We start from the raw sequence: 20,075 nt of genomic DNA on the forward strand, positions 1-20,075 counted from the left end.
CCATCTGCTCATCTCTGCTATGTCAGATTTTTCTCTTCCTCTTGAAGGTTTATGACTGAAATAACAGCAATCCACAGAAGAGCTCAGATCAAACAGCCATGGAGAAAGAAAACAAAGACGTGCACTTAGACGTGTAAAAGTGCCTGAGAGTACGGGTGTACCGAGCGCACAATCACACCATCCTCCTCCTCCTCCTCATCACAGCATCAGGTAGGTGCAGTACCTGCGAGGCAAACTGAAATAGAGTCCTGAGTTATGTACAGTCCTCTAATCCTGCACTTGGCTGAACCGTTGCCAGTTGTCTCCAGGGTTAAATCTGACTTTACTCGCCAGCAGGAAACCAGCGAGCTGTGTGACTGTGGAAGCACCAGCATGGGGGTCGAGCTTTCTCTGAATCTTTAGTTTACAGTAACAACGGCACACTCCAAATAAGCAGGTCACTCACACCAAACAAAGCCTTTCAGCTCGAGTACGGGCGTCGACCTCTGGGTCCAACGGTTTGTGGATAAAAAGACGCTAACTAAGAATCAACACACAGAAAAAGCTCTTCTTAATTAAGAAAGAAGTGAAACCTCCACAAAAACCCACAGGAGTCATTACAGCTGCGACCGTTGGAAACATTTTCCAGGTACATTTTGTCAACATTGTGATTTTTTCCCTGTCACCTAATTACCTGCTTACAGCAATTCCAATTAAATTCTAAGAAGAAATTATGCAACAAAAAAATGACTTCTTCAAGGACAGATACTTGAACAAATGTAAATCAGTAATTTGATTTTCGAGGTCTGGACTCCATCCATTTCACTTTCAGAACCTCATCCCTGCTTTTCATTAAGCGTTGATTTCCCCAGGGACGCTCCTTTTAAAACAGCAAGGCTTTTAACACCAGGGACGCATTTTGTTGACGACTGCAAACAAACCAAAAAGACTGTGCAGCACATCCAAGTAACAAAAGCTCATTTCTTCTCTTGGAACAAACATGTTAATTCATCTCAAACAGCCGCGTGCTTTCAGAGGATCCTGGGGTGATGGTAATTTAGAGATTTGAGGAGGAGGGCTGTGACTTTGACGCGTCAGATTAGACGGTAGATGAGAGAGAAAATGAATATGGAACATAACCACTCAACAGGCGAGCTTCTTAACTATCAATCTGTCCCAGCAGAGCTCATTTGAGAATGATTTGGAGAGGAATGAGAAAATATTTTAGCTTAACCCAGATAACCAGGAAATCAGACAAATCTGCAAGATCAGGCTTTATGAGCTCTGAGGGAAGCTTTGAGATCGGCTTTACAAATCTAAGCCTGGACAGGTGAGTCATGCTACTGTTTATAGAGTACACCTTAGGTTCAATATGATCAAAGGTCTGCAACCTTTACTTTCATCAGAGCCAATTTGCCTCAGCTCACGCGGATTAAAGTCATCCTGGAGCCACAAAATCTACTTTATCTTCACAGAAAAGACTAGAAAGTGTATAAAATTCTATACATATTTTTAATCTAGTAAGTCTAAACAGTCTAGTGTGATATAAACAAGAAGTTGTTTTTTTTAAATCCAAGAAATTGTGTATGTGATGTCTTGGTTAATTATTTTAAATAAATTTGCAGAACTTACAAAAAAAAATTGAATTAAAATTTGAAAAACTTTTCAAAAACTTAATATTTAAAAAAATTGCAATAATTAAAAAAAAAATTGAAATTGAAAAAAAATCACAAAAATTTCAACATTTTTTGTTGTTCAAAAGTTTTGCAAAATTTCACAAAACTTTTCGAAATTTTGAGAATAAAAAAAAATTCTGAAAAATTTGAAATAAAAAAAAGCAAAAAAACACATTTTTTAAAAACATTTTAGGTAATTGATCAAATACCAAAATATTGCAAAAATATCAAATCATTATTAGAAAATAAAATAAATATCTAAAATTTCAAAATTTGCAAAAGTTATAACATCTTTAGCTGTTCAAAAATTTTAAAAAAAAATTTCACAAAACTTTCTTATTTTCAAAAACTTGCAAAAAAAATATTTTTTTTGCCATTTTAAAATTTAAAAACTTCACTTTTTTATTATTCTTGATAATTGCTTGAATACCAAAAAATGCAAAAAATTATAAATCATCCAAGAAATATTATAAATATCTGAAATTTAAAAAATTGGAAATATTTAACACCTATAGCTGTTCAAAAATTTTGAAAAAATTTCACAGAACCTTCTCAATTTTGAAAATTTGCAAAATGACCTAAATTTTTTAAATTTAAAAAATGCACAAACTTTAATTTTCCAATGTTTTAAGAAATTGTTTGACAACCAAAAAATTGCAAAAATATCAAATTATTTTGGAAAATAGAATAAATATTTGAAAGATAAGCAGTTTGAAAAATTCCTGAATTGTAAGTGTGTAATTTTTTTAAATGTAAAAATTATATTTTTTCGTTGTTTTTTTTTTTTGTAACAAGTACTTTAATTTGATCTCATATTCTGATCAAATTGCTAATCTTATCATTTTTTGTTGTTTGCGTATAACTTTTCACATACATGTTTGTTTAGGGGTTACGTTTGCATTTAAATCAATCCATCCACACGGAATTAAAAGCTGTATTTTTCCAGATTTGTCTTTTTGTAGATTCAGTTATCTTACCAGGACTGCAAAACTTGAGGTTAGCCACGGGTGCATGGAAAGTCAATAGCAGTCAATATTCTGGTTTTTAAAAAGGGTTAATGGTGTTTACATGGCCATGCACAACCAAATATGATAGCGTTACTGACAGGATGTAAACACAGCCACTGTCCACATCCAGCACCGAGATCATTTACCACATCATGAGGTGACCTTAGCTGACTTTAAAAGTGTCTCCAAATAAAATTTATTGTTAATTATTATCATAATGTGAGTGGAAAAAGTAGTGATTGCCTTACTTAAAAAGGTAAAGGTAGGATGTCTTTGCTGGTCAGGTTTGCTGCTCTTGGGTCAAACAGTTGGTTTTATCATGCCCTGACAGATCTTTTTATTCTGTCTCAATCCATCCCATCCTTTCACATTTCTCAACCCCCATATCCCCCATTCACTCATCTGTTTCCATCCCAGTACCTCACTCTGCCCATCCATATTCCCTCTCATTAACCTTCCCATCTCTCTTTTTGTCTCCTCTTATTCAATCCCATCTATACCATCCGTCTTTTTCCTAAAAACTGTCAGGCCACAGTAATTGACTCTATTACAAAGTCTTCTCCTCCTCATCCATTTCCATTTCCACCCCACACTGGCCTAAATGGACGACTCCCTGTTCAACGTTCATCCCGCAGCAGTATACATTCATCCATCCTCAACATCCAATCCTCCTCGAATCAATCAATCTAATCAATCTGTTGTGCTTGGCCCTCGCCGCTGAATGAGCATTTCGATATGAGGTAAAGAAACCTTTAACAATTACGCTCCTCACACTCTGATAGATCTGAATTCAATTCAGTGGTTCACGTGAGAGGTGAGGACACGCCTGGTCCATTGTTCGCCATACTTCTTACTGAAACGCTAATTGATGTTGACTGGTCATTAGGTCCGTTACCATCTCCTCCTTTACAGCTCCTTTAACATCTACATGAGACACACTGGGCTTTATCTTATCCCAATTCAGAGTAATCCTTTGCTTGATTGGACTCTCCTAACAGGTGCTTGAGATAACAGAAGAAAGAAGGGTAATCTGTGCAGGCAGAGGCTTGTATGTCTCTCTACCAATAGACAGATGTTCTGGTGTTTTACTGGGTGTCCCCCAAGGGTCAATCTTGGGTCCACTTCTTTTCATCATTTACCTCCTACCCTTGGGCACACTCCTCCATCAGTATGGGTCCATTTTCACTGCTACGTAGATATCACACAGGTCTACATCTCCTCCAAACACACTGCTACCATACCTTCCACCTCCCTCATCATCTGTCTTGAAGACATCCAGAGCGGGATGAGCAGGAATGTTCTGAAGCTCAATGGGGATAACACGAAATCTACCCTCACTTATTTCATTGCTTCCTACATACTGGGTCTACCCTGGAGTCTTCCCCCCAGCTGTACATGCCTGAAACATCTCCCATGGATGGGGTCTGGGAGACATCCTGATGCCCGAACCACCCAAGCCACCTCATCTGGCTTTTTTCAATGCTGAAGAACAGCGGCTCTACTCTGAGCCTCTCCCGAATGTCCTTGCTCAAAACCCTATCTCCAAGGTTGAGCTAGGACATTCTGCAGAGAGCGCGGAGAAAGCTCATTTCATCCGCTTGTATTTGTGATCTTGTTCTTTTTGTCACTACCCACAGCTCGTGGCCATAGGTAAGGGTTGGAACGTCGAATGGCCGCTAAATTGAGAGCCTTGGCTTCAGGCTCAACTCTCTCTTCACCACAACAGACCGGTCCAGATCACTGCTGATGCCTCGCCAATACAATGAAAGATTGATGAATTGATAAAAGTAGGGATGGGTACCTTTCACATTAGAAACGATACCCGGTACCCAACGGTACCAATTTTCTGTTCATTTTATGTTTATGTGGCAAAGCAATATACATTTTTTTAATAATAAAACCTCATTTTTTCAGTTTATTCTTCAATATATAACCTTGCAATGCTGTGTTCATGTCCAGCATGGACATGCACCTTCTCTTAAAGTACCTAATTCAGTACCAGCGGTGGCTGCTGGTCAGTCAAGGAGGGGAAGCTCATTTTTTCTGGCCTACATCATAAATTTGTTTAAACGTAATTTCTTCCCTCTGTGTCAGCTTGTTAGCAGCTGAAGATGCTACATGAGGCTAAGACAAGCTGTAAGTGTGAGTGACAGGGGGAGAAGCTCCACAGCTGTAGCTGTAGCTGCTTATTGGTGAAAAGAGAGCGAATCTTTAAACACAACGCTCGTCGTTTTTAAGAAAAGTAAACTCGCTTGGGATCGAACAACTGACTGTAAAACTCAGAAGATGCTCCGGTGGAGGGTTATACTTCAAGATCGCTGACTGGCTCATTTCACTGTCAATCAAAAAGGGATTCAGCCTCAGACAGATCATCCAATCATCATGCAGAAGCCCAGCGTCCAGCCCAGCCCACTGCCTCATAGACCCCCAGAGACGCTGAGCGTCCGATGGGCGGGACAAAGCCCAGCGTTTATCCAATGACCGTCCAGTTTCCACAGTGGAACAACCCACTCTACGCTTCCCCGCTGAAGTCAGAAGACACTCAGCGTCCGACTGTGTTAAAGCACTGAGACGCTGCGGGGATGAATGAGAAGGAGGTGGAGCCAGTTACCTGTGATAGGAGCTGATTCTGAACAAAAGATGAAGGAATTCTAGCTCAGATTTAGTCAATGAAATGTTCACACAGCAGAACATATCAACACTTTTTTGGTGACATTTTAGGGGAAGATGAGAGCAATCACCACTGTTTGGTACCCATCCCTAGATGAAAGAAACCATCATTAATAAAAACACGTTTAAAACACGTTGCACCATAACACTATACGCTACTTCCAATACAGAAGACAGCTGGTGATCTCTGCAATTTGGTGTGCAGAACAAATATTGGTAATCAGCTGAATAAGTTGTAAAATATTGGCATATGGAAAATTCAATATTGTGTATCCCTAATCCATAGGTCAGACAGAGATATTGATATTGATCTGAGAGTCATACAACCAGTGAAAACTCTTCACTGGAGCTTTAAACAAATACAGCCACACACCTTTGGATGCAACCAGTAGGTCATGTCCCTGAATGGTCCCCCAACATACGAAGTTGACTCAGTGGCCCTTGATGAAACGCAATTATCATAAATGTTCAGTCCACTGGGTTTCATGTCTTAAAAAAACAAGTGCTTCTAATTAACCCGTAAGAGTCACATCTGGCAAACACTTTGTCGATGTTCACGACTGACTGGTTCCCCAACACCTGCTCTTTCACCTCCTACAGCAGGTGTCTCTTGGCGTTAGAGGAAGATTTGTGACACCTCAGACTGTCTATGTCCTCCAACCAGTCGTTATTAATCCATGCATCTTTGTATAGAAGGCAAACAGCTTTCTGTTTCAGGTAAAAAAAAAGGAGCAATGTTATTTGGAAGCCGAGTAGGAGGTTAATATTCTTGTGAAACTGAAATGACAGTGAGGATTTACGTTTGTCAGAATAACTCTGCATCTTTCAAAGATCTATTTGCACATAATGTTCCAAAAAGAAGTTTCTGCACGACTCTATGAAGTCTTATCTTTCTTTCCCCGCTTCACATTTTCTTAACTGTTATTTCTTGGCAGGATCTTTCTGCGCATTCAGCTTGAGAGATGAAAACCTCAACAGTAATGTCAAAATGAGCCTTATGAGGGTTTTTCCAGGCAGACTTGGCAGAGCCCGCGAGCGGAACAACACAATGGAAAAAGTAATTTCTTTGCCTCCTGAATCTCAATGCACAGCGTGTCTGAGCTGCTCAGAAATCAAAGTATTGTTACATCTCAAAGATTCACATTCTGACTGCTGAGAAAGCCATTACTGCACACAAGCGAGGCTGTGGCATCTTCACTCTCTTTCCCAGCTTCTTGTAATCACGCTGATAAGATATTTCACTTATTCTCTGCCACAAAGGTACTAACAGAGCCCAGCACTCATTTTCAGTCTCCTCACAGTGAAATCCATCGTCTAAGTACGCCTTTTATTAAAACGCTTATTTCACAATAACTCTGTGTAACCAACGTTTAATTGCCTTTTCTGACAAACCACTTTGGGAGGTGATGAACGACTCGCGCTTTCTTCTTAATGTGTTTGTTTTCCTGGAGAGATATTACTGATGGAGAAATTCTCACACAAGGTAATAAAAAAGTTCCTTCACTTCATAATTGTTTTTTAGACGACCTCATTTACACAGAAAACATTGGCTTATACACACACTCTATATACGAGTAGGTGTACAGATAGAGTGACATAAGAAGACGTTTGGAGTGAAATGACAGAGCATTTCAAAGCCTGAGAAGCAGCTCTCTGAAGAATATCACTGCCTGTTGTTTCAGGGGGGAAACAAACCAAACCTCCTCAAACTTCAAAAATCATAAACAGCAAAGTAATGAGCGTAAACTTTGCTCCAATGCTCAGATGTTTTGGTTTGGAAATGGCTCATTTCTGAGTCTGTTTTATGTGACTGTCTACAATGTTGACAGGTTCAATTTCATTGTTCTACAGTTTCTTCCTCTGGCGACAAACATCAACGTTACAAAGAAGCTTTTCTTTCACTCGTTTCATGTTTGTGTGTGGTATAAACTGAGTGATACACAGAAGAGATGTGCTTCCTGTTGTACAGTCCTTTACGATAAGGTTGGTATCAGCATTGATGTGATCAGCAGGTGTTAATAGAGATGTACGATACTTGAATTTTAGCCGATATCCGATATTTAACAACTCATTTAGATGAAAACAATTTTATTCTGTGCTCGTAATTGCAGAGATTATCAACTCTATTCTGTATTGGAAGTAGTATATTGTATTATGGTGCATACGCTTATCACATTTGTTATCCAATCCAATCCAACTTTATTTGTTAAGCACTTTAAAAAACAACCATAGTTAAAACAAAGTGCTGTACAAGAGAGTGAATAAGATACAAGATAAAGGAATAGACATAAAACATAAGTAAAATGAATTTGTCAAGGACAAGGAGCAATATAAAAGACATAAAACAAATTAAAATGAATAAAAACACAGAAGAAGCAAAATAAAATTAATAAAAATAAATAAAACAATCGCCGGCTACTGTACTTCAAAGGCCAGGGAGAAAAAGTGGGTCTTAATAAGGGATTTAAAAATAGGCAGAGTCGGGGCCTGTTTAATGCTATGAGGCAGCCCGTTCCAGAGTTTTGGGGCTGCGACAGCAAAGGCACGGTCCCCTCTGAGCTTCCGCTTGGTCTTAGGGACCTTCAGGAGAAGCTGATCGGCTGACCTGAGACAACGGGAAGGTGAATGAGGTTGCGGAGCGAGACCATGGAGAGATTTAAAAACAAATAAAAGAATTTTAAAATCAATCCTAAATTTTATGGGCAGCCAGTGAAGTGAGGCTAAAACAGGGGTAATGTGCTCATATTTACGAGTGCCAGTTAAAAGACGTGCAGCTGCATTTTGCACAGTCTGTAGACGGGCGATGGAGGACCCACTAACCCCCACATATAAAGTGTTGCAGTAATCCAGCCGAGTGGTCACAAAGGCGTGGATTACTGATTCAAAATGCTGCCTCGAAAAAATTGGCTTAATTTTGGCCAGCTGCCTCAAATGGAAAAAGCTTGATCTCACAACAGCCTTAATCTGCCCGTCAAGTTTAAAATCGGGATCCATTTTAACCCCCAGGTTTGTGATGGTCTGTTTGTTGTACTGGGCCAGGGAACCCAGATCTACAGGGGGGGTCCCAGTCGTACCACAGAAAACCTCTCCCAATTCTTGTGCAAAGTAAGAAAAATATATACTTGAACTGTATATTTGTTTATGACAATCAACGAACAAAATCAAAAAGATAAATCCTACTTGAAAGCTGGTTGATGCTCTTCCTGAGAAAATCAAGTTTAACTCAAAAAAGGAACAAGTATGGGACTTCTTAATCTGAAATGTGCATAAAAAAAAAAAATCATAAAAAGTGCAAAAAGTCTCCCCTAGGCGTCTTTACTTGTATGTCAGTGTCTGCCTGTTGATGTTTTGGTTGGTTTGAAATGTTTCTGGGCAGACAGTAGGCGTGGTTACATTGGCCAATCACAGTGCGCCCAGTGCTCAAGTGACTTTGCGTGTTGATTAGTAAGAGGAAGAAGCTAATCAGAGCAGCTATGTTAGTGGACATTGCATGGAGGAAGAAAAACAAAACCAAAGTGAAACGAAACGCTAAACAGATAAAGCTTTTTCCTAAATGAAGGTGAAGCTTGGTGGGTTAGCTTTTGCTGAGCAGGTATTAGTCAAGTACCTGTGATTAGCTTGTGCTAACATGCTAAGTCAGCTGCATGGCTCCCAAGTCTCTCCCAAGAAGAAGTACAGAAGTACTTAGACTTGTTGTTTTGAGTGCTTAGCCTTCAGGCAGCCAGTATCTTGACACATTTTGACCACAAGGTTCAGGAACTTTTAGTTCTTGGTAAACCATTCCCAGGAACTACATGGTTCCTTTTATATTAATCCAGCCAAAGAAGTATGAACATTTCACCAAAAGAGGGCAGCAAGACAGTGATGGGACCATTCAGCAAAAATCACACCGCAGAAGGAAACAGAAAGCTGGGCACAGATGGGCTAACAGTCTAGGACACACCCCATGAGGTTTGCCAAATGGCCTAGGTTCGAATCTAGCCTGTGTCCTGTTTCCTGAATGTCTTTCTCCATTCTCACCCTGTTTCTTTCTCTATCCACTTTCCCATCCTCTCTGAGTGAAGGCATAAAAAGCTTCCCAAAAAAAACAAATGGATAAGCCACAATGTTAATGTAAATACCTGCAGTTAGCCTGTTAGCCTGTTAGCATGACCCTAGTTCCAACTGTTGAAAAGCACATTGTTTAGAGATAAAAGTTCAAAAAAAAAAAAAAGCTGAATTATTACTATTTTTTTTAAACTCGGATAGTTTGTGTGTTTGTTTTACACGGCAAAGTAGAGGTTGGTGGATCGACCCAAATATCGATGGGAGATAAATAGAGTATTTTCTTTTCTGTTCTATTCTATTCTATTCTATTCTATTGTAAGAAAATCACAGAAGGTCGCTAAAGGAGAACATTTTCTTTAATTTTTGTACTGTTTCAATAAACAGTTCTGCTTAAAAAAGGATTTTTTTTTTGGAATTTTTTTAAAAATTTGTTTTCGTTGGATAATTCTTTATAAATATCATTTTTAAAAAAAAGTTAAATAATGAGAAAACTTTTATTTATTTTATTTTATTTTTTGTACTGTAGTTTTCAACTCTGTATCTCAAAAAGATTTTGTTTAAATTCTACCTTTAAGTGATAATTTTTTGCAGTTTTTTCTAAAGAAAATAATTCTACGTAACAAGGTTTTAAGGAAAAATAGCTTTTTGTTTTTTTTTTTTTTTTTTACTTTTATATATTAATAATAATACATTTTATTTATATAGCGTTTTTCAGGAACTCAAAGACACTTTACAACAGTTAAAATCAATACAAGCAATGAACAGATGTCAAACAGAACAAAACAAAACAAAACAAAACAAAACAAAACAACAGTACAATCACAAATTAAAAGCTAATCTAAAAAGGTGAGTTTTTAACAGAGATTTAAATAAAGAGAAGTCGGAGCCGTTTTGGATTTGCTTGGGGAGAGAGTTCCAGAGAGTGGGGGCAGCTATTGTATTGTTACTGAACATAAATGTTAATCATGACACTGAAGTATTTTTTTGTCACCTGTACCAAATTCTGTCCTAGGTTTTAACAACATTATCAAAAGAAAAAATTACAAAAACACTTTAAGGTCAGCAGTTTGATGACACACCAACCTTAAATATGAAAAAGTATCGGTATCCGTATCTGTATCAGCATCGGCATCCGTATCGGCATCGGTATCAGTATCGGCAATACCAGCCTGGGTTTACTTGGTATCAGTTCAATACCAAAATTTCCAGTATCGCCCACGTCTACTCCAAAGGTTGAAAGAGAAAGTTTTTCCAGAAATACATTGTTTTCAACAAATTCTGGTGTCAAGATTATCAAGATGCGACATAGTGAAGAGGTAAAGGAGTTCAATGAAAGAAATGTTATGGGTCAACACAACATGAAAACTCCTCTGGGAGCCCTCAGGTTTGAAAAACAGCTCTACAGGAGAACATGATGACTGCTGTTTCTTTCCAGAAACTTCTGATAAGTCAGAAAGTGAAACACACATAGGTCAAAATGACCGACACATTAATCTTTTTCACATCCACCTTCTGCTGCTGCACAGCCACACTGTCTTCATTCCTTTAACACCCCCGGCAGTGGTTGACTTTTAAAGGTCTGAGGCTGTAAAGTAGAAGGACACAGTGTGGACAGCCGGTGACCTTGTCAGACTGATCCTGTCCTGCAGTCGAGGAGCAGGTGCACTGAAACTCCCAGAGCACTTTCACACCTTCCTTTTACTCCTCCTCTGACAGATGCAACAGGTAAGCTAGCTGCTACAAACAAGAAGCTAACGCGCTCCAAAAGCACAGCACACACACAGGGATTAATCTTCTAATATCTTACCCTCCATAAGCTCCGAACGTGAAAGCTCTTTTCCTCTGAGGCATCCCGTTCAGCGGCTGAGGAGGCTTCGCAGGAATCTGTGCTGTTTGCAACACCAGGCTAAAGAATAACAATCATCCCCTCCTCCTTTTTCTGCCTCTCCGTTTCTCCTCTCTTTCTCTACCTCTTTTTCTCCCTCCACGTCTCAGCCCTCATAGAGTGCAAGTGTGTGTGCTCGTGCGTGTTTGTTTCATGTGTGTGCGCACGCTGGCCCTCCCTCCTCGTGTCTCCTCTCTGCTCCCTGACTAAGTACCTCCTATCTCCACTAGATTTAGAGGAAAGGTGCGTCCAGCTGTCCTGTCGTCCTGGAAACAAACAGGACAATTTTCTGCTGTAAGGTCTTTCTCATTTCCAGCAGGAAGACGACTCAAAACCCTTCGAATTTCCTGCCAGTGTCTTATAAAAGCTACCTCCCCCAGAAGCTAAACTCTGACAAGCAATTCTCAGGATGTGAATCTCAAGTGCTCTTCACTCAAGAGCGAGTCCACGGGGGAATTGGTATGTAGACATGAAGAGGGGACAAAGGGATTTCTGTTCTTCTGCTGAGCTTTTTGTTGATATAAAATTTTTCAATTTAGCTCTGACAATTCCTTGATACACTTGTCAAGGTCTGTGTTTTGTTATCAAATCTTTTGCTATATTTGACTTGAATTGAAAAAACATGTTAGATTGGATGTCTACAACAGCTGCCTTCCTTAAAGGCACAGTGTGTGGCTCCCTCCTCCTCCTGTTTGCGAAGTGACGGTGGCCTTCAAGGACAAGAAGCACAATCCACATTCATGGAGCTTTGTCCATCAGAAATATCTACCAGAAACACAAAAACAACTTTTTGTGAGCACAACAACGATTAATCTCCTCTGAGGAATGAGTTGAGCCACAGCTGGCTTGTTTTGAACATGCTAGCCTTGTATTCAGTTAAGGATTCCCTCAGTGTTCATAAAGTTTTTAACAATTGAACTACAGAGAACAAATTAACTCTACACAAAGATTAAAAAGTAAAGAATCAAAAAGGTTGAGGTTAAATGATGTTTTTTCAAACCTGAGTCAGGAAATGCTTGATAAGCTACTGCTAACTAATTCAAACAGGCTCGCCATGTAATTTCTCAAAGATTACCCAAGTGTTAACAGATTTTTCCCCAGTTCATGAACAATTCCTGAACAAATTGAGATTGAAAATCAATGGATATGGCTGGTTGATGCTAATTTTGTGTGCGTGTGCAGGGGGGTTGCTTTTGTTTTTGTTTTTATCACTCCTTAAAGTCAGAAAATGCTAGCTGAACTGTAGCTAGCTAGTTTGAACTATAGACCATAAAAGAAAAAACAGACATTATTTTGCTCGGCTTGAGGTGAGGTTGCCACCAAAATACTCCCCCTGGTGGCTGGCTGCAGTATAGGTCAAAAAATCCATCTCTCCAGTCATTCCAGATGGGCTGTGGTCAAACTTTAAAAAATTAATACACCTCATAGAAATGTTTCTCACGTCGGATTGTTGTGGTGATTTGAAGATATCATTTGGCTGCCTTGTATCCAAGTCCTCTTTTTTCTAAAAAGTTCCATTTTCATAAGTAATAAAGGTTAAAAACAAGTTTTTACATCACGTGTAATGATGATTGACAGCTGCCGTTCTTGGGTAGTTTTTTTCAGGGATTGTAAAATATGTCAGGAGGTAGAGAAGAGATTAGACTTTCAAAAGAAAGAAATAATTATTATATTTGTCACCTGGCCCCACTCAGATTCTCCCAGAATACCTCACAGAATCTGCTGCACAGACTGCACAACTGCTACCAATGGCTGCGCATGTGAAGTACAATGGTAAATGGCGAAGCCACGCTGTCCACTCTATAAACAGTCAATGATCTGTACATGCTAGCCATGAATTTTCTTTATAATTCCCTGCTTCACAAGTTTTAAACTGTTGCTGACCAATTGAGTGCAAATCTATTCTACACAATAAAACAGGCTGATGATAAAATGATGTTTTGTTTGGGGTTTTTAAAGCAAATCATAGTCAGCTAAAGTTTGTTGGACTGGTGCTAGCTATTTTGAACATGCTAGCTTATTTTTTTGTTTAGGATTTCTTTAGTATTCACAGAGTTTTAAACCGTTGAATTGTTGAGAGAAAATCTGCAATAGGCAAAGTCTAAAAGCAATGAATAACACAAGTTGATGTTAAAATTTCTTTTCTTTTACATCTCAGGGTCGGGAAATGCTAGTTCAGTTGTTGCTAGCTTGTTTTACATGCTTGGCTTGGGATTCAGCTAGATAAGTCAAATAAGTAGAGCTGTCAAGCAATTAAAAAAATTATTCTCTCAAATTAATTACAGGATTTTCAATTAATTACTCTAATTAATCACATTTTAATCTAATTTATGTTTAAGGTCCAATAAAGAATATGAATTCCAGGACAGGGATGGGTACCTTTCACATTTGAAATTATATGGTACTGATGCCCAGCACCTGGAAATCAGTATCGGTACTTGACGGTACCAATTTTTGGTATCTTTTTTGCGTTTATGTGGTAAAAAACATCTAATTGTTAATTAATATGTGATTTTTAAAAAAATAATTTCACATATTTATTCTTCAGTATATAACCTTGTAATGCTATGTTCATGTCCAGCATGGAAAATCCCTTACTCTTCCACTCTAACAGTTACAAGGATATATTCAGGTACCTAAACAAGGTACCTTTTGATTTTTTCGTGAATTGAAAGGTACTTTTGACAGAATTTGGTTGGTACCAATAAAAGTACCTAATTCAGGACCCATCCCTAATAGTAGCACATGATTAATCAAATGAATATATGACGAAGAGAAGAACTGCAACCATTTACTGTGTCTATATAAGTAAATGATGTTTTTCATCAGGGGAGGCGAGGTCTGGTGGCGCTTGTCAATCCAAATCATGCTCGTAAACTACTGTGGGTGAGAGCGGTGTGCTCTTTGGATGAGAGCTCAGCATGGATATGAGGAGAAGATGTGAGATGACAGAGACATGAAGGAGGCGCTGCAGGTCAGAAAAGTTCAAGCAGCTCATGCTCAAACTAAGGATGTGTTGGGGTAGTTTAGGGAGAAAGAGTGGCGCCATCTTGAGAAAAGGCGACCCAGATTGTGGATTAATTTGTGGTATAATTAATAAATCTAACTAATGAGTTAAAGTGACAGCTCTACAAATAAGTAAACAAGCTGAAACTTTAATCCTCTTTACATCAAGATTGTGTAGCAGAGTGTCACAAAGCTCTGGGTCTTGATTCTTTTACACAGATTCAAGTAACAGACACCTGTGCCCCTTATGCGCTAGCTTGATGCGCTACGAAACAGAATCAAAGCTGATATTCTGCTATGACTTGCTACAAAGTCATACTTCTAGAGTTTCTTGTTTCCTTTTTAAAAACTTTCAAAGATTCAAAATGTTTATGCTGCTCATGTTCAGGACAGATTTAATTCCTCTCTTCTCTTCAGGCTTCAGTTCCCTGGCAGGACGTCAGCGTATTGCTAGAACTGCAAAGCCAATATGCCACGCCAGCTGATATTAGCCGCTCTTGGCACGCACACTTTCACAATGTCACTGCTTTTCGAGCAACCATTCAAAACCTGATGATTCAAAACCAAACAGAGCGATTTCAATGTCAACATCTGAGGGAGCCAAATGAATGTGACGCCCCGGCTGCTCTGTAAACAGAAAAACTAATCCAGTCCGGCTCTATCTTCTAGATGTGAGAAAATTACCTGGTTCAGGAGTCAGAGGATGAGTCCCTCTGAGGTGGATGTGACCTGAAAAGAGCAAGATTATCAAATGTTTGCAGTTCTCTGGTGTTACCTGACCTATTTCAGCCTGGTAATTCTGGCTCTGTGACCGACATTCAGAGATTTTGCTGTGATCACACTTTTTTCCCCAAGAGCAGAGGAAGACGTTTTTTTTACCTCTGGGAAGCAGCAGAGATCCTAACAAACTTCCTGCGTTTCTATGGCAGAGAGATTCATCAAAGTGACACCTATATCAGGCTGTGAAAGTGATCTCTCTGTCCCCTGCTTCTCCGACACGGCAGACAATCTAACATCTCTGATATCTCCTTCCTCGTGTCTCTTCTAATCTTCTGTCTCCTTCATTTCACCTCTTGCTCTCATTTCTCCGTCCTCTCCTCCTCCTCGGTGTCAGTTACACACTACACCTGAGTATATTATTAAGTTTTCTGACATCCTGACAGTGCATCGTCTCCTGACCTGTGGGTCAAGTGCATTGATTGTCCTCTTGTCCCCCTCCTCATTAGAGTTAATGTCAGGGTGCTCTCAATGACTCCCCTGTCGACCTTTTGTGATCCTATTAGGTCCGACTGGACTCTGTCCAGACACGAGCCATAAATCAAATCAGAGGCTAAACCGAGAGGACACAGTAATCTGTCATGGACATCCTCTGTGTCCTTCATCTCCTTTATTGACTGACAGTAATACTCGGTGTCCTGCAGTGATGCCGTCGTATGTTACGTCTCTGTATTTGCATCCATAAACCAGTCATAAATCAGCCGTAAAAACTGACCTAAATACACGAGCGTGGAGCCAAAACTTGTATTTTAAGATAAAGTGACAGCGCTGCAGAAAAAGCAACAGGAGACACAGTTTGTGCTTTATTTGGGTCATAACCTCAGGGCTCCGTCAAACTCATTTAAGCCTGAATTCAACAGTCGCCCAGGCTCGGCTCCTCTCAGCAGAGGTGTTTGGATCAGTTTGGAAGTCCTGGTTCAGGAACATGACGACAGTTTCCAACTTTAAGAATCCTAATTTAAGAATAATGTTCTCTTTCCCAGCTCATCAAACTAAATGACATAACAGCGTGGTCAGCAGGTAACTTTAACAACTGTTAAACATTCAGTTCCTCTTCTTTTTAAAAGTACTGTAGTCTGAGACCAGAAGTATGCCAAAGGATTAAGGCCCAGTACCACAGGAAGTGCTGCAGCAACCAGAAAAAAAGTCAATCTACAAGAATACAGTCATTATTAGTCATTATTATAGCACATCGTCCTCACCTCCTTCTCCTCACCTTGTGGGGAAACATCTGGCCTTACACCAGTTAGCATTGACATGCTACAAGCTGCTAACAGCTGATTTCACATGTAAACAATGCAGCCATGGTTACATGTAGGATCTCCAGACAAACACAGGGGAAAATGTAGTAAAAATATCATTGAAGACACAAAAAGTTTGGTGTCAATAACCGACAAATGAGCCTTAAAAAGTGATGATCCACTCCAAATACAAAGATGACGAAAAGAGAGACAAAAAAATTACAAGAAACGGACAAAGAAGAGAGAGCTGCTGCAAAAGGCAGCCATAGCCAACAGGGCGGCACCTAGCAACCAACTATAGCTAAAGGCTATCAGTAGATCTAAGAAATGTGATGTGAAAATCGTGAGTGAAATTATATTGGTGTACCCACACCTCTCCCGGGTGAATTTATTAGATATTTCTGCGTCATATTTATGGGTGTTGCAATTCGAAGACGTTTTATTTGAACAGAAGCTGGCTCTGCATAGAGACCAATGCTAGTTTCTTAGTGCAGAGGAGGAAAACATGTTTGCAGCTGGCTAACTACAGTTCTAAGATTGCACCTGCCGCATTTGAAATAAAATTCTTGAACGCAGTATGTAACAAATTTTTCCATATGTGTTAAATTATTTTAATTTTAACATCATAATTTAGACTTCAACTTTTTTTGTGATATTTTTGTTTGTGTCAACTTTGATGAGTCTTTGGACTTCGGAAGTTTGCTGAGTTATGGATCTTTCGAGTATTAGTATTAGTACAAACCTCTTTTTTGTTGAAATCTGCACTTGGGTCCTCCTCCTCTCATGTTTTCCTGCAATCCATGATGGATTAGGCTACTGTACGGTAAATGGAGCTTGTGGCATCGCCTCAACAACGAAGAATCTTCAATTAATTACGGCCAATGAGCAGCAGAGGTGCAAGGCAATAAGTTCATCCGTACCTCCAACTCTACAACTCTACAATTTAGACAGAAGGAAAAACCTAGCAAGTGCAACAAAAGTGCCATAAGTTATTTGGCTGCAGGTGCTGCCATTGAGTGCAAGATTTTTTTTTGTAATGTAGAATAATCAAACCAATTAACCACAATTAATTGCTGCAACAATATACTTCAACCTTTCATAACATTAAGTAATTATTAGGGATGTTTGATACCACTTTTCATGCAGACCAATACCAGAACGAGTACTCCTTCACGAGTACTCACCGATACTACAAGCACTTCTGATACATAAAATTTCAATTAACGGTGACAGATCATTTTGATCAAAGACAGCACAGTCACTCTGCCATTAAGTCCAAATAAAACACAAAAACTCTCTCGGAGTTTTGAACTTTTTAGATCAATATATAAAAAAATACTAATTAAAAGTGCACAATAAAAATAACAACTGTCAGAGTTTAAGTTTTTTTTTTAAGTAAACTAAAGTGCAAAATATAAAAGTTAAACTGTTAACTCTTCCTGGTTCATTTATTGTCTGAAAAGGACCTGGTGCATATTTGCAGTGGTGTTAGCAGCATCTAGTGGCGAGGAGGACTTGCTCGACGAAAGATTTTCTTGCCTAGAGTATCTGCTGCTGGTATCTGCAGCCTTCACGAGTACCGATACCTTGAAAAAAGGCTGGTATCAGCCCGATACTGATACCTGGTATCGGTATCTGGCCATCCCTAGTAATTGGTGCTGAAAATTCTAAGGACAAAGAGGAGAAGGCTCAGATTAAGGGTCCAAGTGTTCCTTGAACAGATGAGTCTTCAGACATCTCTTAAAGTAGAAAGAGACTCTGTGGATCGTATAGAGTTAGGTAATTTATTCACCATTTGGAAACAACAGAGGAGAAGAGTCTGGCTAGAGATTTGGAGCCACGCTGGGCTGGGAGCACCAGGCGTCTTTAACAAGCAGAGCATAGTGGACCAGAAGGAGTGTAGACCTGGATGAGGGACCCCAGGTAGGAAGGAGCTGTTCTTGTCACTGTTTTGTAAGCCAGAAGAAGAGCTTTGGATCTGATTGGAGCTGCTACTGGAAGCCGGTGAAGAGAGACTAACAGCTGGGTGACACGTACTGTGTGCTGTGCAATCAAGGCCACATGAACCCTTCTAAAACCACGGGGATCACCGGTGACACTGCTTCACAAGTGTTTTTTTTTAAATTACTGTAACTCCTCGCTACTTCGTGCAATTTTAATCATTCAAGGTGCCCCTGAAAGCGGTGAAACGGGGCATTCTGGTGATATTACATACACCACATACATGTTTTTGATCGAGTTCTTTGCTGTGTTTTTTCCACATTTTGGTGAGTTTTTTGGTGTGTGTTTTGCTGTGTTTTTGTAGCTTTGCCATTGTGTATTGTTGTTGCCATTGTGTGTCAAGTGGGTCTCTGACTACAGGTGGACAGGAACTGTTTCAGAGTCTACCACTGCTAAAATAAAAAAAAATGCCTGGCTTTTTGACAACTTATACAGCCTGTAACATGGACTCAGACAGCTCCAGAAATGTGAAACTGTCTGAGTTGTTGAAAAATAGTTTGAATTAAGTATTTGCAATCTCAGAAATGTTCAATCTGCACTTTTCAAGAATTTATATAAAGAAAGTTGAAGAAAATTCAATTCCGTTTTTCGTCTTTTTCCTTTCATAACACACAGTTTTAGGTATTTTATTACATAGGAATGGTAAATACTTGACAGAGTTTGAAACTTCTACTTCTCCTGGAAAAAGGGTGTAAATAATTTACACATAGATTATGGTGCTAAAAGGGTTTGCTGGTCATCCATCATGACACCCAGATTTGACTGGAATCAAGCAGGACACTGATCTGTGGTTGAACCAAGGGTTGGTTGGGAGTGAGATGAAGCTTCATTGTCCTGGTTGATCCTTCTGACAGTAACATCAGACACTAACTTTAATACAACCATGTTTTTATTTCTCTTCCCTGTGCCATTAACAAGACTTGTATCGACCACCCTCTTTTCTAAGACCAGCTCCAACAATCTGAGCTACTTCCATCCTGAGCCACTGTGCTGCCCCATTTTCCATCCATCACTCTGATCATTACACTGATCTTATAGAGTGTAAAATTAAGAGTATATTGTAGAGTACGGAGGCTTTATAGCTCAGAGAGTCATGGGCGGATCGATACTCAGCACAGTGTGGCTGTCTCTGCTTTCAAAGCCACGGTGGGTGAAATAGATTCTAACCTGCACAAATGTACTGAGGGTCAGAGAAAGGATCGATGAGTAACACAGTAGACTCAGAACTTCTTTACGGGATTAAAAGACTTCTCTGTGGACTGGTTTTTGTGTTGGAAGCAGAGGGAGGACGGCGGGTTAACAGTCAGGTAATCCTGTGCTCATGGGGGACGGCACCTTCTCCTTTAACCCGTTAAACTGCCTCCTGCATTCATCCTCCAGCTTTATGCGCAGATTTATTGGAAAGCAATCCAAGTGTACTTTTACTGTCTGCAGATGGATCCTTTTATAATTAGAAGCAAACGGACACATGCCTCACCCTCGGCCTTTCCCATGTTCCTCGTCTGGTATCGACAGTGAAATGTCATGTGTGCAGGAGATTAATTCCCTGAAGCCAGACATCTGCTGACAAACCTGTTTCTGCCGCCACAGTAATGTCGTTTAAAGCGCTCTTTTCAGTGGCTTCTCTCTTCTGCGTCTCAAAAGATGTCCTTGGTAATGATGCAGAGTGAGACGCAGAGAAAAAAGCTATTTACCCAGAGTGATTTGTGTGTGGCAGGTGAAAGGGAAGAGGCGGTTTGCTGTAATTAGTCGGCAGGTTGACTGAAGCGTTCTTCTAAAGCAGGTC

General features: G+C 39.6%; 1 protein-coding gene across 6 annotated transcripts in view; it reads right to left on the bottom strand.

The window, feature by feature from the left end:
* The window catches only part of rap1gapb (RAP1 GTPase activating protein b), a 248,153-nt gene that overhangs the window by 154,396 nt on the left and 73,682 nt on the right, over window positions 1–20,075 (bottom strand). Inside the window, exon 1 of one of the 6 annotated variants that reach the window (XM_074669234.1) lies at window positions 11,187–11,478. The exons of the other annotated variants lie outside the window; for them this stretch is intronic. Coding sequence (XP_074525335.1) covers window positions 11,187–11,230 — 44 coding nt within the window. The 5' untranslated portion in view covers window positions 11,231–11,478. Of the gene's footprint in view, window positions 1–11,186; window positions 11,479–20,075 lie in introns of those variants that run through there. 6 annotated transcript variants of the gene reach the window in all.

The sequence above is a fragment of the Halichoeres trimaculatus genome, unplaced genomic scaffold (assembly GCF_033239565.1).
Source record: "Halichoeres trimaculatus isolate MK-OKI-2021-1 unplaced genomic scaffold, fHalTri1.1 fHalTri1_scaffold_1, whole genome shotgun sequence".
NCBI lineage: Eukaryota > Metazoa > Chordata > Actinopteri > Labriformes > Labridae > Halichoeres > Halichoeres trimaculatus.